This window comes from Pristiophorus japonicus, chromosome 5 (assembly GCF_044704955.1).
Source record: "Pristiophorus japonicus isolate sPriJap1 chromosome 5, sPriJap1.hap1, whole genome shotgun sequence".
NCBI classification, from domain to species: Eukaryota; Metazoa; Chordata; class Chondrichthyes; family Pristiophoridae; genus Pristiophorus; species Pristiophorus japonicus.
Window position 1 is genome coordinate 51,713,225 of NC_091981.1, and position 24,511 is coordinate 51,737,735.

Here is a 24,511-nt window from a genome sequence, read left to right on the forward strand (position 1 = left end):
CTCCTTTGTGCAGTGCTTGTCAGTGCTTGCAGCATCTCAATGCTGTAGAACACTGAGAGCAAAAATGTCAAAATAAATTTGTCCATGGTCGCTTTAACGAAACCGGTTGATGATGCATCATCAAATGACGCCACCAGCCCGCTTCCTCTAATTGGCCAGCAAACTCGCTGAACGAACTTAACAAGTCCCATCAACAGAAAACCATTTCAGAGGCTGGGATAGAGACAGCAGCGGGGTCGGGACCCACCATCAACATCGCCCGCCATGGACCCACCGAGGTTAGTAAAATCGCTGCCTCTATGTGAGGAGTTTTCTTTAAATAATTACAGGGCTATGGGGAAATTAACATTCAAAGATAATTTTACTTGTAAACCAGTTGCAGCATTGGACTGAAATGTGCTGCTGGTGATGGTGCCCTCATACTGTGTAGCCAGAGGGAAAGATGTTTTGAATAAATCAGCATAATTAGCTGGTTGGCTAGTTTCCTCGTAAATTTCTTCTGAGATTAAATGATAAAATCAGTAAATTTTAAGTCAGTGGTCTGACCATTTTAGGATATTTTACCGACAAAGGCATACTCTATGTGGTAACTGTTTCCCCTTATTTTTCACAGCCGATCTATGAATTTTGATTTAAAATCATATCCAAAGCACTAAGATCCAACACTACTGTATCTGCTAACTACAGTCTACTCACTATCTTTCCATTAAATGATGATTCCCCTCAATACCAAAAACATTAACATAGGCAACGACAATATACTTGCACGGTAAAGCAGGACTATGAACACACCAAATACAATCTAGCAGCATTCAAACTGACACACTCTGCCCCTGTTTATCTGGTTAATAAAAATCTCATTAGAAGCACTGTAATTAAAACAAAGAGTAAAAGTAATTTTAAAATTATAATTAACTCTCTGTGCTTTGACTTCCCTGCCCAGCAGGGTCACGGGAGTGTGCCAAGTGACATTATGTAATATTGTATATAAAATGGGATGGTTTATGAAAGCCACATTTTGGTCTGACAGTAGAAGAAAGCTGCTCGAGGTGGCACACATTCATCAGTTCATTCCGTTACTGGAGCCCATGCTGTAAACAAAAGCTGACAGATTTGCCGCTGTTTCAATTTAAGTTTTCACTTTGCCAGTGGTGAAGTTACAAGGTGACTTGTTCCTTGTAACTGCTTCCAGCAGCAGGGTTTCACCTACATAAGAACATAATAGGAGCAGGAGTAGGCCATTTGGCCCCTTGAGCCTGCTCCGCCATTCAAGAAGATCATGGCTGATCTGATCATCTGATCATACAGTGATAGTAGGTGTCAGTGTGATAGTTTTGATACTGTAATATCTGAAGAGACTAGAATTGCACATATAGTAAGAAAGGGAAGGTAACACATTTACAGCTGGCCACAGAACTGTGCAAAACACGTATGCTTTATTGAGTCTTGTACACTTAAAATCTCAAACATGAACACAGATGAGTATACAGTGTGAATAAAAATACTGTTCTCATTGGTTAGCATGGTACACAGCTAACTGCATGATCTTGCATTGAAATAATCATGGGCAGAAAAATAAAAAATTACCAATTTGACTTAAACAAGATAAAATTAAATAAAATCAAAAGATAGTCTTTAAAGTTCAACCATACATCTAAATTAAAGCATTCTCAGTATTGTGTGAAAATCCTGAGACAACATTTCCCAGACATCTTTTCAGGTAGAAGGCAGCTCAGTTGACATCAAAAGACCTATCTGAATATTGCCATAGTTACAGCCGTTATCACTGCCAACACAGCCAGGCCAACAGACACTATCTTTACTCTTGGGCCTTTCAGGTTCCAAGGCAACAGGCTTGTACTGAAGGACTTCTCACTGCCCCAGTAGTGATGTGCAGGAAGAGCTGTGCCGTTCTCATTAAGGGCCTTGAATTCCTAGAGATAGAAACAGAGAAATTATTATATTGTTTATTTGGTGTCACCATTTTCCAGGACAGTAACATCACTACTAAATTTGAGTAAGCACAAAAGGTCCAACCCTGAGGCGATACACACTTTTCAGAATTAAATCACATTACAAATAGGTGATGGGCGTAAAACTTTAGAAGATTGAAAAGCTGAATTTATCGATCTTTCCATCAAGCTTGGCAATACATGTAATCTATTGTTATTATATAATCTGCTAATTCCTTCTTTTTACATTCTTAACATAGCTCACCACATTTTGGAATGCACTATAGCTTTACTCACCCATAACGCTATCAAGATTTCAGTTAAGCATGAAAATTGAAGTTGTCCATCAACCAAATATAATCTCTTCCTCAGGTGCAACATTTCTGAGCATTACTAATTACTAAATACTGGTCAAAGCAATTAAGGATTATGATTTGAAGGACTTATTAGAGAGTAAAAGGGGAGAAATGTGTAACAAAAACCTTTGACTTCTACTCTTCACATCTACCACATATCCAATGAGAGTTTACTTATTTCAGTTAATAAAGTGAGGGATGCTTTTTATTAGATCTCTGCCCTCCATTTTATTGTATGTATTATTGTTGATAGTTTTGGGATTTCCCTCCTTTACTTCTTCCCCATCTGATTTAAATCTCCCTTGGATCTTTCCTGTTCCTATTGCTCACTGAACAGTGCATATTTAAAAAAATTCATTCACAGGATGTGGGCAAGGCTAGCATTTAATGTCCATTCCTAATTGCCCTCGAGAAGGTGGTGGTGATCTTCTGGAGTCACATATAGGCCAGACAGGCCTTCCCTAAATGACATTATTGAACAGGATGGGTTTTTACATCAATCTGGTAGTTTCTAGTTTTTTTTTTTAAATTCCAGGTTTATTTAATTAACTGAATTTAAATTCCCCAGCTGCCATGGTGGGATTTTAACTCATATCTCTGGACCCTAAGTACAGGCCTCTGGATTACTAGTCCAGTAACATAACCACTATGCTGCTGTACCCCTATGGAGCTGGAAGAAGAGCAGCATTGGCAGCAGCAGCCTCAGGCTGATGAAATCATCAAGAGTGAACCCACTACACTCAGCAGGTGTATCATCAATTCTAAACCAAGCTCGATAAGTCAGAGGAGCACTGCTTGAGGAGTGCATGACTAATTCGGGCAGCAATGACACCCATTCAGTGTGACGCACCTCAATTTTCAATTTCCATTTACAACCCATTGTAGGAAGATCTGCTGCCATATTTCTCTCATTACGCAGCACTGCTAGTAGTAACAAAGACCTTAACTAATATACTTCTGGCACCATCTGCTCCCCCATGGCCCACAGTTTATTAGTCAATTTGCTAGTCACTATTGCACCGAATGTTATGATTCCATATTCCATGACATAGCCACTTCTCCCTGGAGTGACAACAGCAGACGAAGTATGACTTTTATGACACATCAAGTTATTCACTGCATCCATATAGCCATTCGAACCCTGCAATCCAGGGCAATATGTCAACTGCGAAGCATTCTACTCCCTCAATGTACAGATGTTTTGTGACCATCAGCAAGGAATCATGCATGTTGGCTCCTAATTCCCTGGTAGTTTACCTGACACCTGCATTTGCAATCTTGTGTGCCCCTTCTTTCAATGGAGGTGACAGGATGGAAGAATGGCTTCTCAAAAGTATGAGTTAAGCTGCGCTCATTTAGCAACTAAGGAATTCCGGTACTGGGATGGAGAATCAGAGCGAAGATCATGAACAGATATTCAGGGTCTTCAAGCAAAGACTTTGGTCCCTGAGTGGGTTGAAGGTATCATACAATGTGCTGCCTAAGATATGGGTTGGCTAATGTGTGTTGCACAACAGTGCAAGGAAAGAATCATTTCTCTTGGTGAGGCACCAAACAGGAACAGACCACATGATGAGGAAGACCCCACTTCTGGTGGGGTCAGAAAGCTGATGATAGCGGATTGGGCGCTTGTTACATAACCCGCCTGACATTCCTTTGCTAGTTTTCCATCTCTCTCCCAAAAGTGAAAATCGTCCCCCCCATGTCTGTGCCAGGTAAGATGTATTTATCAGGTCTTGATCAGTAATTCCTTTGCTTATTTAACCATATGCTCCTTACTGTACAACACAACTGAGAAGTAACAAGACACAGCAGACATCAATAGTAATGTTCTATAGATTCGAAACATTCTTCCTGGAATTTTAACTTGACAAAACCCAGCAATGATCTATTTCCTGCATTCTTCCAACTTTTTATTGATCTCAGACTTCTTGAAAGGGTTGTCGTTTGTTTGCACTTTTCCAATATTTTCACCCCTAGTCCCCCAATCTCTCGAGGCCCAGTATCAGTTGGTATTTGACTGCTGTAGTGCAAGATCCTGTTTTAGATCAATCAACACGAGTCCCGCTTCTCATTTCTGACATCAGTTTTGTACGTAATCCTCAAGGCTTTCCTGACAAATCCTCTCTTACCACAGAAAAGACAGATCAGTGCAATAATGATACAGCAAAGAAATCAAGAGAAACTAAAAGAGACAGATCTGCAGTCCTGTAATTATTGTTAGAGAAAACCAAACCAGTAGACCTTGGGGAACTAAACAGATCTTCTGGTAATATCATTCTGACAGCCAGAAGATGGAATTGTCAAAAGATTAGATTTTAAAACCTGCAATGGACTGAATAGCACAAACCAAACCTGAATAATTCCTGAAGATTTCCAGAAAAAGATTTTATTCTTTCTGAAACCAAGTTCTGCCATTTGCCTTTCTAATTGGTGGTCTCGCAGAGGAATGTCCCTGCCCAACACTTTTCCTTTTCTGCTAGTTTGAAAACCAAGGTTTTCACTCATTGAACCCCAAAGGCGTTATTATTGTTATATATTTAAACAGGATTGATTTCAATGCAAACCGTAATTACTTACATTCTTTCACCAGTTTTCCATTAACACCTAAAAATGGTCAAATCTTTGCGTGATCTCACAGCCCCTCTTTCAGCACCATCACTCTTACATAACAAGTTTTAATGGGAGAATATGTCATTACTTGAAGGCTAATTAGTAATCCTGCTAATCTGGATTTGCTGTAGACTGAAAAAGCAAATTATAAGCTGTCCCTTTTTGGTTGAAAAAGAAGCTCTCTCACTAATTTATATAAGCTTAAAATTTGCTAAATCTTAGAATGTTGGCTTAAATTTCTAATTGGAGCTGCCTGGGAGACAGACAATTTCTACTAATTAGCAAGTGCCACAGATAAAATGAAGTTATATGCTGTAGTATATGATACAAAGATAGAATTTAACAGAAATTCAACAACTTGCAAATTGAAATGCCACCAATTACTGGAACCAATTTTATGATAAAATTAAATGAACACTGGATTCAGATACCTCTGAATCCCAATGAATAATCTACAAAAGGTGGCTTGTTAATGTATTATAGTGCCTGAAATGCCATTGCTCAAGAAAAATGAAGCAACAACTTTTTATTGGAAACTGGTTGCTTAAATACTTTCTATCTTGCTTCAAATAAACACTTTGATCTAAAAGCAGTTCAGTCCAACAGCCTGCAGCATGGGTTTGTGCCACAATCCATCACACGCCAATTTCCCACACTCAGTCATGGGATGATACTGAAAACAGGGCCGTACTTCTCCACAGAAAAAGCAAAAACAGGAGAGTCACCATGGGCCCTCGCTGGACCGAGTGGTCAGTTTCAGTACAATATTAACAGAGGCCGGGGGGAAAAGGTGCCCACTCATCACCTTGGTCAGGACAGTGTAGCGTAAAGATATCTCAAAAAGGCAGAAAACAATGGCTTAAAGGAGAAGTGTCATCACATGCAGATCAGATTTACACTGTTCTGCTACATTTTGACAATCAAGGAAAATAAACATTTCCAAGCATTTATGCATGAGGGTGGTGCCATTCAAAAAAAGAGGAACTTCGCCATCCAAGAATACTTAACTGAAGCCATTTTTAAAATCACAAAGTCACCCTCCAAACAAATGTAATCCTGTCAGTTAATGTGACACCCCACTTGGGTTCCTTGGGGGAGAAATTTGTTTTAGCCAGTAAAGGTGCCGGCATTACCGGGAACTGTAGTTAATGGTTGCTGAAAATGGCCGCAATGCTAACGAAGCAAAATTCATCTGGGGGGGAATGGAGATTGTTGGTGCAGCGCTTACCTGAGGTGCAATGCCATCCTGGTGGCATTGCTGGAGGCATCCCACCCGAAGTTTGCATGCAGGTGCAGTGTTGCAGCTTCCCACAGCCTCTGGACGTAAGGCTGTGGAGCTCGCAAGGAATTATGGGGAATGAAGCGGTCTGAGAAATAAAGGCGCCATGCACACTGAAGCAATACAAATTAAAATGAAGTGAAACAATGCAGTTTTCAGCCCTTTCTGCCTTTTAAAAATTATTTAACATTAAAAAGTCGCAAATGTGTTTATTAAGCTCTTAAAGCTAAATTTCCTTTCTAACGTCAAAAAATGGGAAAAATGCCTCAGCACTAACACAAATGGCTCAATAAGCCAGGGAAGGGGCACCCAGAATCTTGCAAGGAACATTCCAGCTTTGTGCAGGAGTCATCACTGCAAGACAGGCTCTCTACCCACAGGGGCCAGAAGGCCCTCCAGAAAGAACAATGTGAAGTACATAACCAAGGCCGTCACTGCCAGCAGTGTCGCCCCTACCACCTGGCTCCAGTGCCCAAAGCTGCTTCATGACCTCAGACCACTAGTAAAGATTAGTGAATGTATCTTCAAAAGTGTCTCTACCAACTGCATCACTAGCCTCACACACTGCTCAATGCACGACCCCCACCCCCAATCACTCATCTACCAACAATCTGCACCAATCAGGAGGCACATCTTCCAATCCTGGCCTTACCTCACCCCCTTGGAGGAGACAGTGCAGGCAATTTTTGGCAGGAGCATGGCTGAGCCCTTGGCCAGTGGCGGGGTTGAAAGGATAAAAAATGCTGGTGTCCTCATATGTTATCCTCCTTCTAGCATGCACATCATGCTTTTCCGCCCTCCATCACCACAACTCCACTCTTGTGCCCTCCTCATATCACACACCCAAAAACTGCAGCCTACCCACCCAGTGGGTGACCAAGAAGAGGGAGGAGAGTAAAGAACAAGAAGAAGATTGATTTGACATTCCAAGCCACCAGCTCCTCAAGGTTAACCAGCAAGGACATTTGCAGAGTCCCCCTAGAGCACCGCGTGCAGTTCTGGCCACCACATTACAGGAAAGATGTGATTGCACTCGAGAGGGTAGAGAGGAGATTTACGAGGATGTTGCCTGGACTGGAGAATTTTAGCTATGAGGAAAGATTGGATAGGCTGGGTTTGTTTTCTTTGGAACAGAGAAGGCTAAGGAGAGACGTTACTGAGGTGTACAAAATTATAAGCTGTCTAGATCATCATAGGCAGTCCCTCGGAATCAAGGAAGACTTGCTTCCACTCTTAACATGAATTCTTAGGTGGCTTTACAGTCCAATACGAGAACCACAGTCTCTGTCATAGGTGGGACAGATAGCCATTGAGGGAAGGGGTGGGTGGGACTGGTTTGCCGCACGCTCTTTCCGCTGTCTGCGCTTGATTTCTGCATGCTCTCGGCGACGAGACTCAAGGAGCTCAGCGCCCTTCCGGATGCACTTCTTCCAGGGCGGTCCTTGGCCAGAGACTCCCAGGTGTCAGTGGGGATGTTGCACTTTATCAGGGAGGCTTTGAAGGTGACCTTGTAATGTTTCCACTGCCCACCTTTAGCTCGTTTGCCGTGGAGTTCAGAGTCGAGCACTTACTTTGGGAGTCTCGTGCCTGGCATGCAAAACCATGTGGCCTGCCCAGCGGAGCTGATCAAGTGTGGTCAGTGCTTCAATGCTGGGGATGTTGGCCTAGTCGAGGATGCTAACGTTGGTGCGCCTGTCCTCCCAGGGGATTTGTAGGATCTTGCGGTGACAACGTTGGTGGTACTTCTCCGCGACTTGACAGCACATAGATAGAGTGGCAAGGAAGGACCTATTCCCCTTAGCAGAGGGGTCAAGAAGCAGGACGCATAGATTTAAAGTAATTTGTCGGAGGTTTAGAGGGGATTTGAGGGTGGTGGGGATGTGGAACTCACTGCCTGAAAAGGTGGGAGAGGCAGAAACCCTCACCACATTTAAAAAGTACTTGGATGTGCACTTGAAGTGCCGTAACCTACAGGGTTACGGACCAAGAGCTGGAAAGTGGGATTAGGCTGGAAAGCTCTTTGTCGGCCGGCGCGGACACGATGGGCCGAAATGGCCTCCTTCCATGAAGAAATTTAGCAGCCTTGCACCAGCCATGCTGCAAGCACTGGGGAAGTACTGCGTGACATCAGTACAATAGGCAAAGGCACACACAAGACAGTCATTAAGAGAATGCATACGGGTGATAAGTTGATTTCTTGATGTCACATTGGATGGATAAGCGTATATAGGTGGATTGGAAAGTCTGCTTTGTGGTGGCTTTTATTTTAGCATCATGGCAAGAGGACATTGTGATGGTTAGTAACAGATGGAAGGTAAGGTGTGTGACTAATGTTGACAGGGGAATTGATGTGGTTACTGGGAACATAGGTAGATGATTCCATCCCAGGGTCTTCGCATATACATTAGCAGTTGTGGAGCTCCCAAATGACAATTCCTCAACCACCTCCTTGTTCTTTTCCTCCTTCTCTTAATTGGAATCGTCTGCAGATGATTTGTGATGAGCACCTTGTGCCTTCTGCCGCTCCAATCCTCGCCTCTGCGTAATGTTGTGCAGAATGCAGCATGCCACAATCATTCCAGAGACCTTCGCTGTACTGAAGGGCGCCTCCAGATCTGTCCAGGCACCTGAAGCACACCTTGAGAATGCCGAGTCCTGGACAGGGGATCGGGGGTTGGTCGATCGCTGTAGCACTCCGGCTCCTCCTGGCTCACAAGGACTTACTTTTTGCAGCTGCCTGCTCCCGTCTCCATTTAGTTACCTGGTTTCTCGAGCCCAGCCAACATCCATTAAATTTCAATCCGGCTCCCAACTGCACTGTGGGAGTCTGTTTTAAATATTACAATAAAGTGTTCCGCCTCTCCAAGACTGGATACATGCACGCCACGCAACCCGTCGCCATTGAAATCATGCCAAATGCATACACAGCAGATTGGGGTCGCGTTTCCTGATTTTCAATTTTTAAACTCCCCACCCCGCCTGTCCGTCCGTCATTGTGGGGATTAATATTGACCCCAATCTCTCGCCAGGCGAACAGCACCTCTGCCAATTCACTAATGTGCCAAGCTACATTATATACACAAGTCTTGGAATGAGACTCGAGCCTACAAAGTTGTGACTCAGAGATGAATGAGGGTGCCACCAACATAGTTATACTTGCACACTTACACATGACCTCAATATGAGAATGAATCATAACTCTTCTGCTCATTTTCCCTCTCTGAGCTGCCAAACTATTTTCCTTTAAGAAGTAATGGGAAGTTCCCCTGGTTACTGCTGAATTTAGTGCTATGGTCAAAGTTCGTGTTTGTGATGTTAAGTTGGGTTTGCACGCTGATTTACATCAATTTGCAGAGAAATCACAGAGAGATACATGAACTATAGAGTATTGAGAATCGGGGGGGTGGGGGGGCTTCAACTATCCTAATATAGACTGGTATAGTAATAATGTAAAGGGCTGAGAGGGGGAAGATTTTCTGAAGTGTGTGCAGGAGAAGTTTCTTGATCAGTATGTTTCCGGCCCAACCAGAAGGAGGTATTGCTGGATCTGGTTCTGGGGAAAATGGTAGGTAAAGTGGAGTAAGCATCAGTAGGTGAACATTTAGGGAACAGTGATCATAGTATCTTAAGGTTTAGATTAGCTATGGAAAAGGATGGATAGCAATCTGCAGTAAAAATACTAAATTGGAGGAAGGCCAATTTAAGTGGGATGTAAACGGATCCAGCCAGGGTAAATTATAATCGAAGATTGACAGCCAAAACGTAATAGAGCAATGGGCTGCCTTTCAAGAGGAAATAGTTCGAGTATTGTCGAGGTACATTCCCGCTCGGGCGAAAGGTAAGGCGACTAAAGTCAGAGCTCCCTGGATGACGCAAAGATGAAGCAAAAAAAGTGCGTATGACAGATGTCAGGTCAAAAATACATCTGAGAATCAGGCTAAATATAGAAAGTTCAGAGGAGCAGGAAAGAAAATAAGAGGGAAGAGAGGGTATGAGAATAGAATGGCAGCTAACATAAAAGGTAATCCAAAAGTCTTCTATAGGCACATAAATAGTAAATGGGTACTGAGAGGAGGGGTGGGACCGATTAGGGACCAAAATGGAGAGCTACGCATGGAGGCAGAGGGTACGGCCGAGGTATTAAATGAATACTTTGCATCTGTCTTCACCAAGGAAGATGCTGCTGCCATAGACATAGTAAAGGAGGAGGTAGAGGAGATACTGGATGGGATCAAAATTGATAAAGATGAAGTACTAGAACAGCTGGCTGTATTTAAAATAGGTAAGTCAGCAGGACCAGATAGGATGTATCCTAGGACGCTGAGGGAAGTGAAGGAAGAAATCGAGGAGGTACTGGTCATAATCTTCCAATCCTCCTTAGAAACGGGGTTGATGACAGAGGACTGGAGAATTGTAAATGTTACACCTTTGTTCAAAACAGGGTGTAAAGATAAATCCAGCAACTACAGGCTAGTCAGTTTAACCTCCGTAGTGGGGAAGCTTTTAGAAACAATAATCAGGAACAAAATTGTCACTTGGGCAAATGTGGATTAAGTAAGGAAAGCCAGCATGGATTTGTTCAAGGCAAATTGTGTTTAACCAACTTGATTGAGTTTTGTGATGAGGTAACAGAGAGGGTTGATGAGGGCAATGCAGTTGATGTGGTGTACATGGATAAATTGGAGAAGCTGGGGTTGTTCTCTTTCAAGCAGAGAAAATTGAGAGGAGATTTGATAGAGGCGTTCAAAATCATGAGAGGTCTGGACAGAGTAGGTAGAGAGAAACAGTTCCTATTGGGAGAAGGGTCGAGAAACAAAGCACGCAGATTTAAGGGGATTTAAGAACCAAAACAACACAAGAAAAACAAAATTTACGCAGCGAGTGGTTAGGATCTGGAATGCACTGCCTGAAAGGGTGGTGGAGGCAGACTCAATCACGGCTTTGAAAAGGGAGTTGGATAAGTACCTAGAGGAAAAAAACTGCAGGGTTCAGGGGAATGGGATTAGCTGAAGTGCTCTTGCAAAGAGCTGGCATGGGATCAATGGGCCGAATGGCCTTCTTCCATGCTGTAACCATTCTATGATTCTATGTAAACATTCCACAACGCCGCCGTTTCATCCAGCATGGCGCTGCCAGTTACCAGCAGTGTAAAGGTAAGGACGAAAACGGCGGCGGCCGCAGGAATCACCAGCAGCTGACGAAAAAGCAAAGGCTGCCATTTTAGCAGCTTGTTTTTAATCTGAAATTCTGTACACTGTACTTGAAAAAACTTCTTCTCTCCCTCCTCTAGCATTTTAAGAAATTACATTTTCTCCCCATTCCAGGTTTCTTTGGTCCATGGCCCATCCCTCAGCCAAGCAATTGGTGGTAATCAACTTTAATAATCCTGAAAAGATGTTCTGGAGTTATCCACTTGGAGGTGTGTAAGAGTGGCGTGGGGTAACGCGTCCAGGAAAACTTATTTGAGGCCAATGCATTCGTAGAGCGTTGCATGAGCAGTCGCTGTCATTTCGCCTTTGAAACTGACCACAACTTCAGGATTAAACGCATGCACAGCCTCATTCAGAAATCGTGAAATTGCGGTCTATCATTCACTGCTCCTCCACAGGCTGCAATATGAATCCCCCTCCCAACCACAGAGCCAGCAATCAGTGAATTCTCTCAATATATGGAAACTGACGATAACATCGGCTCTTCCGCAGCAATTATGTTGTCAATGAAGCAGCTGAAGATAGTTGGGCCTAGATCACTGACCTGAAGAACTCCTGCAGCGATGTCTTGGACTGATAATTGATCTCCAACAACCACAACCATCATCTTTTGTGCTAGGTATGACTCTAGCCAGCGAAGAGTTTTCCCGTGATTCACAATGACTTCAATTTTACTGGGGCTCCTTGATGGAGCAGAGGCTCAGGAGTTCGTGAGTCGGCGGAGGCGGAGCAGGGAGATCGAGGCGGCCTACAAAAGGCCCAGCATCGAGGAGAGGCTCGGGAGTTCGTGAGTCGGAGAGGCCAGCCAGTGCAGCTTCAGCAGGGAGGCAAAGAAGTAGAAAAAAATCGAAAGGTGACGTCACAACCAAGCGGGTAAGTGATTGACTGGTGATTGGTGAGTAGCTTTTCTTTTTTCTTTTCTATATCAGTAAGTAACATTTAGCATTGTTGTTGCCAAATTAAGTTTATCTTAGGGTTAAGTCATGGCAGGTGACCTCGGACACGTGTTAGGCTCCGCCTGTAATATGTGGGAAGTCAGGGACGCTTCCGGTATCCCTGACGACTACGTGTGCGGGAAGTGTATCCGCTTGCAGCTCCTGACGGACCGCATTGCGGCACTGGAGCTGCGGGTGGATTCACTCTGGAGCATCCACGATGCTGAGAATGACATGAATAGCACGTTTAGCGAGTTGGTCTTACCGCAGGTAAATGGTACACAGCCAGGAAGAGCAGTGGAAGGAAGGTAGTGCAGGGGTCCCCTGCAGTCATCCCCCTGCAAAACAGATACACCGCTTTGGATACTGTTGAGGGGGATAACTCATCAGGGGAGAGCAGCAGCAGCCAAGTTCATGGCACCATGGGTGGCTCTGCTGCATAGGAGGGCAGGAAAAAGAGTGGGAGAGCTACAGTGATAGGGGATTTGATTGTAAGGGGAATAGATAGGCGTTTCTGAGGCCGCAACCGAGACTCCAGGATGGTATGTTGCCTCCCTGGTGCAAGGGTCAAAGATGTCTCGAAGCGGGTGCAGGACATTCTGAAAAGGGAGAGTGAACAGCCAATTGTCGTGGTGCATATAGGTACCAACGATATCGGTAAAAAACGGGATGAGGTCCCACAAGACGAATTTATGGAGCTAGGAGCTAAATTAAAAAGTAGGACCTCAAAAGTAGTAATCTTAGGATTGCTACCAGTGCCACGAGCTAGTCAGAGTAGGAATCGCAGGATAGCTCAGATGAATACGTGGCTTGAGGAGTGGTGCAGAAGGGAGGGATTCAAATTCCTGGGACATTGGAACAGGTTCTGGGGGAGGTGGGACCAGTATAAACCGGACGGTCTGCACCCGGGCAGGACCGGAACCAATGTCCTGGGGGAGTGTTTGCTAGTGCTGTTGGGAAGGAGTTAAGCTAACATGGCAGGGGGATGGGAACCTATGCAGGGAGACAGAGGGAAATCAAATGGAGGCAGAAGCAAAAGATAGAAAGGAGAATAGTAAAAGTGGAGGGTAGAGAAACCCAAGGCAAAAAAACAAAAAGGGCCACATTACAGCAAAATTCTAAACTGGCAAAGTGTGTTAAAAAGACAAGCCTGAAGGCGCTGTGCCTCAATGCGAGGAGTATTTGCAATAAGGTGGACGAATTAACTGCGCAGATAGCAGTTAACGGATATGATGCAATTGGCATCAAGGAGAAATGGCTCCAGGGTGACCAAGGCTGGGAACTCAACATCCAGGCGTATTCAACATTTAGGAAGGATAGGCAGAGAGGAAAAGGTGGCGGGGTGGCGGGAAATTAATGCAATAGTAAGGAGGGACATTAGCTTGGATGATGTGGAATCGGTATGGGTGCAGCTGCGGAATACCAAAGGGCAGAAAACACTAGTGGGAGTTTTGTATAGACCACCAAACAGTAGTAGTGAGGTTGGGGACAGCATCAATCAAGAAATAAGGGATGTGTGCAATAAAGGTACAGCAGTTATCATGAGCGACTTTAATCTACATTTTCATTGGGCTAACCAAACCAGTAGAAATGCGGTGGAGGAGGATTTCCTGGAGTGTATTAGGGATGGTTTTCTAGACCAATATGTCGAGGAACCAACTAGAGAGCTGGCCATCTTAGACTGAGTGATGTGTAATGAGCAGGGACTAATTAGCAATCTTGTTGTGCGAGGCCCCCTGGGGAAGAGTGACCATAATATGGTAGAATTCTTTATTAAGATGGTGAGTGACACAGTTAATTCGGAAACTAGAGTCCTGAACTTAAGGAATGATAACTTCGACGGTATGCGGCGTGAATTGGCTAGAATAAACTGGCAAAGGATACTTAAATGGTTGATGGTGGATAAGCAATGGCAAACATTTAAAGATCACATGGATGAACTTCAGCAATTGGACATCCCTGTCTGGAGTAAAAATAAAACTGGGAAGGTGGCTCAGCCGTGGCTAACAAGGGAAATTAAGATCGTGTTAAATCTAAGGAAGAGGCATATAAATTGGCTAGAAAAAGCAACAAACCTGAGGACTGGGAGAAATTTAGAATTCAGCAGAGGAGGACAAAGGGTTTAATTAAGAGGGGGAAAATAGAGTACGAGAAGAAGCTTGCAGGGAACATAAAAACTGACTGCAAAAGCTTCTATAAATATGTGAAGAGAAAGAGATTGGTGAAGACAAACGTAAATCCCTTGCAGTCGGATTCAGGTGAATTTATAATGAGGAACAAAGAAATGGCAGACCAATTGAACAAATACTTCGGTTCTGTCTTCACGAAGGAAGACACAAATAACCTTCCGGATGTACTCGTGGACAGTAGGTCTGGTGAGAAGGATATCCTTATTAGGCGGGAAATTGTGTTAGGGAAATTGATGGGATTGAAGGCCGATAAATCCCTGGGGCCTGATAGTCTGCATCCCAGAGTAAGGAAGTGGCCTTAGAAATAGTGGAAGCATTGGTGATCATTTTCCAACAGTCTATCGACTCTGGATCAGTTCCTATGGACTGGAGGGTAGCTAATGTAACACCACTTTTTAAAAAAGGAGGGAGTCAATCATTAAGGATGAAATAGCAGCGCATTTGGAAAACAGTGACAGGATCGGTCCAAGTCAGCATGGATTTATGAAAGGGAAATCATGCTTGACGAATCTTCTGGAATTTTTTGCGGATGTAACTAGCAGAGTGGACAAGGGAGAACCAGTGGATGTGGTGTATTTGGACTTTCAAAAGGCTTTTGACAACGTCCCGCACAAGAGATTGGTGTGCAATATCAAAGCACATGGTATTGGGGGTAATGTACTGACGTGGATAGAGAACTGGTTGGCAGACAGGAAGCAGAGAGTCGGGATAAACGGGTCCTTTTCAGAATGGCAGGCAGTGACTAGTGGAGTGCCGCAGGGCTCAGTGCTGGGACCCCAATTCTTTACAATATACATTAACAATTTAGATGAAGGAATTGAGTGTAATATCTCCAAGTTTTCAGATGACATTAAACAGGGTGGCAGTGTGAGCTGTGAGGAAAACGCTAAGAGGCTGCAGGGTGACTTGGACAGGTTAGGTGAGTGGGCAAATGCATGGCAGATGCAGTATAATGTGGATAAATGTGAGGTTATCCATTTTGGGGGCAAAAACACAAAGGCAGATTATCTGAATGGCGGCAGATTAGGAAAAGGGGAGGTGCAACGAGACCTGGGTGTCATGGTTCATCGGTCATTGAAAGTTGGCATGCAGGTACAGCAGGCGGTGAAGATGGCAAATGGTATGTTGGCCTTCATAGCTAGGGGATTTGAGTATAGGAGCAGGGAGATCTTACTGCAGTTGTACAGGGCCTTGGTGAGGCCTCACCTGGAGTATTGTGTTCAGTTTTGGTCTCCTAATCTGAGGAAGGACGTTCTTGCTATTGAGGGAATGCAGCGAAGGTTCGCCAGACTGATTCCAGGGATGGCTGGACTGACATATGAGGAGAGACTGGATCAACTAGGCCTTTATTCACTGGAGTTTAGGAGGAGAGGGGATCTCATAGAAACGTATAAGATTCTGACGGGTCTGGACAGATGAGATGCGGGAAGAATGTTCCCGATGTTGGGGAAGTCCAGGACCAGGGGACATAGTCGTAGGATAAGGGGTAGGCCATTTAGGACTGAGATGAGGAGAAACTTCTTCACTCAGAGAGTTGCTAACCTGTGGAATTCCCTGCCGCAGAGAGTTGTTGATGCCAGTTCATTGGATATATTCAAGAGGGAGTTAGATATGGCCCTTATGGCTAAAGAGATCAAGGGGTATGGAGAGAAAGCAGGAAAGGGGTACTGAGGGAATGATCAGCCATGATCTAATTGAATGGAGGTGCAGGCTCGAACGGCCGAACGGCCAACTCCTGCACCTATTTTCTATGTTTCTATGCTACACTTGGTCAAATGCTGCCTTGAGATCAAAGGTAGTCACTCTCACCTCACCTCTGGAATCAGCTCTTTTGTCCATATTTGGATCAAGACTCATTGATGAGCAAGCTATTAGCACAAATGAAGACATTTTGACTCTAGGTCATTTCTGGTTGATTAATAATGGTACAAGATGAAAAGATGAAAGGATGTAAGGTGTTCCTTCGATCACATGCTGTGATTACGCCACAGTAATAAGTGGAAAGAATTCCTACACTGATGGAGTTACGTTGAATTACTTATAATAGAGTAACTTATATTTAAAGATTTCATGAACAAGTGAAGCTGAACATCCATATACCAGCCAGTTAAATCTCCAGACAAACAATTAATGTGAATCTTAATTTGGCACCGATTTCTTAACGCACAAAAAATACTGCTGCCTCTGCACAACAATTAATTATGCCCATAAATCACTGAAGGCCAGATAGGCACCCAACTTGAACACAAGTATGATAAGGAGGATATGATCAGATGCGAATGTATGCACACTCACACAAAGCACATCAAATGAAAGCTGAATTTTAACCGAGTGGAAATTAAATGAAGGATCAATGTTCCTAGCATGCGCATTGGAGATTAAATTTGCAAACATTATCCCAGATCTTTAATAAAATAAGCAGAAAAGGAATGGCACTCATCTGTGATCCAATATGAAAGCATTTCTGCCCTTCCTTCAAGCCACTGCAGTAGCCCCACTGATTTAGATCACTCAGAATTAACAAAGCAGTAAAATTAGTCTGATGTTATAAAAGTATGAAATGTTTCAGCTGCCATTACCAACTGTGACCCTTTCAGTGCTCACAATCACACTGCTCATAGTGTCTGCACTGACAAGAATATGACTGCAATATTAACCTCAATTCCTAAACGATGTGAAGAGGTGTTGCTTTATTGTGTACGATTGAAAACAATGAAAAATTAATACTCAGATTAATTGCTTGTTTGACTGATTTTACAACTGTCTGCCCAGGTAGACGAACTATAATCTCCCACCTGTAGCTCCAGCAGAGATTAGCTGAATTACAGACCAACAAGTGAACATGGAACCTTCCGGTATGTTCAGCTCAGTGTAAATGGGCAATACCTTTATCCTCTAGGCTACTGGGGAAGCTGCACTTATTGTCACTGTTACTCTCTGATCTCCAGGCTGCATTGTGATTTTAATTATATATTTGTACTTTTCCCCTCTTTATAGCCTTTCCTACACATATACTATCTCTGGGTAAGAAGGCAATTTTCTCCACGTCTCAATCTATATTACTCTATGAGTAGTGGAGAATGACTTTGTTGCATTTCTGTGGTAGGACAGCTGAGATTAAGAACATTGTGTGTGTGTGTGTATGCGGGCGGAGGGGAATCGTGGATGCACACCATACCAATGCTCTAATATGCTGTGCAACCCTATTAAATTTCCCCTTATTCCTTTCCCTCCAGCTATGTTCCCCTGAGCAACACTATTTCCCATTGCAAATGACTGGCAGCTGTCCTGTTCACAAGCCATAATAACATGCTTAATTTGGAAATGTGTAAAAGGTGTTGGGCTGAACTTGGAATATCATCTCGCATTCATTTGTCAGCTTCAACTGTTGCAATCGGTGAGATCAGAACTTGCTGTGTGGCAAACTGAAAACTGTCCCACCACTGCATGGTTCTTCAATACACTGAAGCCCCAGTTATCTTGAGCTGTGTACAGCTATATATGCCACTTTCTTCCCTCTTTAATGAATTGTGAACTAGCTGGTCAGCCATTTATTACATCCTCTATCTCCCATTCCTAGTCACTACAATTGATATCACTATCTCAGCAAAAGCACTGCAGCATCACCTGGATTAGCTGTAGAAAATTGACAGCTCCTACTGACATTACAAAGAGAGACGCAGCTCACCTTCCCAGCAATGGAGTAGTGACATTATGGTTTGGCTTCAAATAAACCAGGAGAACTTGAAAAGGGTAACTCACAGGGAGCAGAGCCGCTGGAGCATCAATTTATCTTAATGAATCTGAGCAGTGGCAAGTGATGAACACAACACCGTGTGGTCTCATTCTTATAAGAGTGCAGACTAGTTTGCAGATCGAGATTGTGATTTACATTAGATAACTGGGTAAAATAGAATACAAGCTATTTATACTTTCACGTAAGTAACTTGAAATTACTAGCAGGTTTGACAATTAATGTGTGTCTGATTATAACAAATGATGTTTTTAAATCATATTCAGATATTTAATTTCACACTCAGTTAAGTTTAACTGTGACTATTAGGGATGTTAGAAAGGCAAACCATCCAATGTATTTGCTGCAGATTTTCTTCTCTTGCCAATTTTCCTGCCCCCTCTCTCCCTCCCGCTCCCCGATGACAAAGGCTATACTCCTGAGGGTGCTGGTCACTCAAATGGCCATTAATTATGTACGAGAAACTGACAATATCAGCAGGCTATTTCAACCATGGGGTGTATTGTAGCAGTAGATCCTTCTTCACCTGACGTTTGCACACATGCATTTCCAGCGGAGATCACTGGATGGTGATCGGGAGCAGGAACCCTGACTGTTTGTCCTTCCCAGGGGAAATCAAGCCACCACTAGCACTGCTTGCCAACATCACCAAACTCAACACAGTCAAGGGATTGAAGCTGAAGCTTTCCAGGTTTGTAGTGCCCCATTGTGTAATAGGTAAACCCATCGAGGAAACTCTTTGAAGGTCACTTAATAGTTCTTCTGTCCTATCAGTTGTAGAACAATTTGAGTAGGCACAATGAACAAAGAAAAATCATAAATGTGAAATGACAGCAGCCTCCAACAGAATTTAACAAGATGCATTAAACAAGTACCATCATAAAATAACACTAAAACATGAATTTGTTAGGTAAAGGATGAATCAAAGTTGAGAAAATGGAGTTGAGGTGCAGATCAGCCATGATCCAATTGAATGGTGGAGCAGGCTCGCGGGGCTGAATGGTCTACTTCTGTTCCTAATGTTTCAATGATAGCAAAAGTTAAAATACTGAAGAGAACATTTTCATACAGTACAAGAACAACAAAAAAACAAAAATTGCTGACAGTAATTCCTGTAATTTATCCCCCCCCCCACCACCACAAAAGTCAGTATGTAGCAGCACTGCAGTAATTCAGCCCAATTTTCTGGTGTCAATCCATTCTTAATTGCTGTACTCAACTGAATGAGCCCAATGCTGCTATCCCTCCTCATCTGACTGCTGCTGCTCCTTGCTGTCTGCCCATAGTTGCAGGGACAAATGTTTGAGATAGCTAAAAATAAAAGAACATGAACAAGGAACAGAAAAAAGCAAAGCCAAAAGTTGCAAAAGGAAACATAGAAACATAGAAAATAGATGCAGGGGTAGGCCATTTGGCCCTTCGAGCCTGCACCACCATTCAATACGATCATGGCTGATCATTCCTTCAGTACCCCTTTCCTGCTTTCTCTCCATACCCCTTGATCCCCTTAGCTGTAAGGGCCATATCTAACTCCCTCTTAAATATATACAATGAACTGGTATCAACAACTCTCTGCGGCAGGGAATTCCACAGGTTAACAACTCTCTGAGTGAAGAAGTTTCTCCTCATCTCAGTCCTAAATGGCCTACCCCTTATCCTAAGACTGTGCCCCTGGTTCTGGACTTCCCCAACATCGGGAACATTCTACCTGCATTTAACCTGTCCAGTCCTGTCAGAATCTTATATGTTTCCATGAGATGCCCTCTCATCCTTCTAAACTCCAATGTATAAAGGCCTAGTTGATCCAGTCAATCCTCATATGTCAGTCCTGCCATCCCGGGAATCAGTCTGGTGAACCTTCGCTGCACTCCCTCAATAGCAAGAATGTCCTTCCTCAGATTAGGAGACCAAAACTCAACATAATATTCCAGGTGAGGCCTCACCAAGGCCCTGTACAACTGCAGTAAGACCTCTCTGCTCCTATACTCAAATCTCCTAGCTATGAAGGCCAACATACCATTTGCTCTCTTCACCGCCTGCTGTACCTGTATGCGAACTTTCAATGACTGATGAACCATGACACCCAGGTCTCGTTGCACCTCCCCTTTTCCTAATCTGTCGCCATTCAGATAATATTCTGTCTTCGCATTTTTGCCCCCAAAGTAGATAATCTCACATTTATCCACATTACACTGTAACTGCCATGCATTTGCCCACTCACCTAATCTGTCCAAGTCACCCTGCAGCCTCCTAGCGTCCCCCTCAAGCTCACACCGCCACCCAGTTTAGTGTCATCTGCAAACCTGGAGATATTACACTCAATTCCTTCATCTAAATCATTAATGTATATTGTAAAGAGCTGGGGTTCCAGCATTGAGTCCTGCGGCACTCCATTAGTCACTGCCTGACATTCTGAAAAGGACCCATTTATCCCGACTCTCTGCTTCCTGTCTGCCAACAAGTTTTCTATCCACATCAGTATATTACCCCCAATACCATGTACTTTGATTTTGACACCAATCTCTTGTGTCGTACCTTGTCAAAAGCCTTTTGAAAGTCCAAATACACCACATCCACTGGTTCTCCCTACTAGTCCACTCTACTAGTTACATCCTCAAAAAATTCCAGAAGATTTGTCAAGCATGATTTCCCCTTGATACGATCCTGTCACTGCTTTTCAAATGCGCTGCTATTTCATCCTTAATGATTGATTCCAACATTTTCCCCACTACCGATGTCAGGCTAACTGGTCTATAATTATCCGCTTTCTCTCTCCCTCCCTTTTTAAAAAGTGGTGTTACATTAGCTACCCTCCAGTCCATAGGAACTGATCCAGAGTCGATAGACTGTTGGAAAATGATCACCAATGCATCCACTATTTCTAGGGCCACTTGCTTAAGTACTCTGGGATGCAGACTATCAGGCACCGGGGATTTATCGGCCTTCAATCCCATCAATTTCCCTAACACAATTTCCTGCCTAATAAGGATATCCTTTAGTTCCTCCTTCTCACTAGATCCTCGGTCCCCTAGTACTTCCGGAAGGTTATTTGTGTCTTCCTTCGTGGAGACAGAACCAAAGTATTTGTTCAATTGGTCTGCCATTTCTTTGTTCCCCATTATAAATTCATCTGAATCCGACTGCAAGGGACCTACGTTTGTCTTCACTAATCTTTTTCTCTTCACATATCTATAGAAGCTTTAGCAGTCAGTTTTTATGTTCCCGGCAAGCTTCTTCTCGTACTCTATTTTCCCCCTCTTAATTAAACCCTTTGTCCTCCTCTGCTGAATTCTAAATTTCTCCCAGTCCTCAGGTTTGTTGCTTTTTCTGGCCAATTTATATGCCTCTTCCTTGGATTTAACACGATCCTTAATTTCCCTTATTAGCCACGGTTGAGCCACCTTCCCAGTTTTATTTTTACTCCAGACAGGATGTACAATTGCTGAAGTTCATCCATGTGATCTTTAAATGTTTGCCATTGCCTATCCACCGTCAACCCTTTAAGTATTTGCTTGTCTATTCTAGCCAATTCACGCCTCAAACCGTCAAAGTTACCTTTCCTTAAGTTCAGGACCCTAGTTTCTGAATTAACTGTGTCACTCTCCACCTTAATAAAGAATTCTACCATATTATGGTCACTCTTCCCCAAGGGGCCTCGCACAACAAGATTGCTAATTAGTCCTTTCTCATTACACATCATCCAGTCTAGGATGGCCAGCTCCCTAGTTGGTTCCTCGATATATTGATCTAGAAAACCATCCCTAATACACTCCAGGAAATCATTCTGCACCGCATTGCTATCAGTTTGGTTAGCCCAATCAATATGCAGATTAAAGTTGCCCATGATAACTGCTGTACCTTTATTGCATGCATCCCTAATTTCTTGTTTGATGCTGTCCCCAACCTTACTACTGCTGTTTGGTGGTCTGTACACAACTCCCACGAGCGTTTTCTGCCCCTTGGTATTCCGTAGCTCCACCCATACCGATTCCACATCATCCAAGCAAATGTCCTTTCTTACTATTGCATTAATTTCCTCTTTAACCAGCAATGCCCATCCCGCCTCCTTTTCCTTTCTGTCTATCCTTCCTAAATGTTGAATACCCCTATATGTTGAGTTCCCAGCCTTGGTCACCCTGGAGCCATGTCTCCGTGATGCCAATTACATCATACCCATTAACTGCTATCTGTGCAGTTAATTCGTCCACCTTATTCCGAATACTCCTCGCATTGAAGCACAGAGCCTTCAGGCTGGTCTTTCTAACACACTTTGCTCCTTTAGAATTTTGGTGTAATGTGACCCTTTTTGCCTTAGCTTTCTCTGCCCTCCACTTTTACTTTTCTTCTTTCTATCTTTTGCTTCTGCCCCCATTCTACTTCCCTCTGTCTCCCTACATAGGTTCCCATCCCCCTGCCATATTAGTTTAACTTCTCCCCACTAGCAACAGAAGCAAAGGAGTGAGAGACAAGTGGAGAGGAGAGAGCAAAGCAGCAGGAAAGGAGTGGAGAGAAAGAGAAATAAAGTAAAACAAAGGTATGTAAAGTAATTCTTGGCAAGACAATAAAACAACATTAAGTTTTCTCTTGCTTTGATGTTCTGACACTGGTTGAGATTTTGGAAGAAACTGCCTTCATCTCAACGATCACAGTGGTACCACAACATGGAAGGGTTATAAAGATAGTTTGATTATCATAAAACATGTCCATGATTGTTCATGATTATTATTATGATTTCTATTACTGTTCACATTTTCACCTTGATTTTCACTAAATGTTTATCATGCCAAAACACCAGCCCTAATTACTGTTCAACAACACCTGTTGAGATTACAACAGTATGCCCCTCAGGCAAAAATTCTTCCTTCAGCATTTGTGCAGTAGCATTTCAATGTCTTTTTCACATAGATTATAGCACAACAGCACCAGCTTTTTAGACATTGTAAGACAAATGTCCAAATTAAGGTAATACACAAATACATTTTCTCTTTCACTGGTGATCTGGCAACTATGGGGTTGCAGTTTCCCCAGTTATACCATCCGTATTATATTTGTGGTCTGGTTAGAAAGGTCCACAGAGTTGAGAATAAGGACATATGTGTATCAGTTGCTGATCAACTGCCTCCTGTTGTTTGCAGCTTTGAACAGCTATGGGTACCTATAGTGTTCTGAAGAGCTGCACATCCTAATTTAAACCATAGATATAGAATTAAACCACCACAGGCTCAAGAATTCAGCAAACATGGAGGTCTTGCTTTACACAAATCATTTTACTCCAGGGTAGTGACATTTCTGGATCCATATGGAGGAAAACACACCTTGAAAATGAGACTCAGTAAAAAAAAAAAGACAGACAGACTTGCATTTATCTAGTGCCTATCACAACTTCAGGACATCCAAAAGCACTTTACAACCAATGAAGTACTTTTGAAGTTTAGTCACTGTTGTAATGTACAGCTCAGTCCAGTGTTGTAATTACAGGGATCTTAGAATCAGCCACCAGCATTTTCCTGCCCATATTTAATGTACTCAGTTCTATCACTGTAACCTTACATATCAGTTATAATGCATTTTTAAATGTAATTTGCAGGATATCATATCCTTTAAAATCTAGAATGTCATACAAATCCAGCACATATGCATCACAAAAAATCTGTCAATATATATTTTTTTGTAATCTTATTGTATATTTTTAGTTGCTATCAGAAGTATTCCAAAGGGTTAAAAAGCCACACACTGTAATACCTACTGACTACAAATTCAAACTGATCATTAATACACAACTGAGATTGATAGATAATGATCAGGACTGGGAAGCCTGCCTGATTTTTCCCTCCTTTGCCCAGGGAACACCGGGGCCAATTATTATGCATTCACCGCCTGCCAGGTTGCGATCAGCCAGTGACGTACAGACCAAGCAACAACATGGCATCTTGCTGTTCTTATTGCCCAGTACCAGTCAGCAGAGTGCACATACCTGCCGAGCTGAAAGTTTAGGGTGACATGAATTCTGAATTATTTCAAATGAAACCTTTTTGTAAAGCAGCAAGTTAACTAAAAAGAAACAGTGATGTGGTGATTAGAAAAACAGACATTGTTTGTTAACTAAAGCAAGTACATCTTGGGCCTTGAAGAATTCCCTTGAAAAGGGAATTGGAGCCTGCGGGGGAGAAAGCAGGAAGAATACAGAACAATTCCTTCCATTCACTGAACTGACAGTTGTGTC

General features: G+C 43.1%; 1 protein-coding gene across 2 annotated transcripts in view; it reads right to left on the reverse strand.

Moving 5' to 3' along the window:
• Positions 1 to 1,417: 1,417 nt before the first annotated feature.
• cdkal1 (CDK5 regulatory subunit associated protein 1-like 1) overlaps positions 1,418 to 24,511 on the reverse strand; it is a 1,217,472-nt gene continuing 1,194,378 nt past the window's right edge. For both annotated transcript variants that reach the window (XM_070880626.1, XM_070880627.1), the window contains exon 15: positions 1,418 to 1,934. In XM_070880626.1, the coding sequence (XP_070736727.1) occupies positions 1,752 to 1,934 (183 nt within the window). In that variant the 3' untranslated portion in view covers positions 1,418 to 1,751. The remainder of the gene's footprint in view (positions 1,935 to 24,511) is intronic.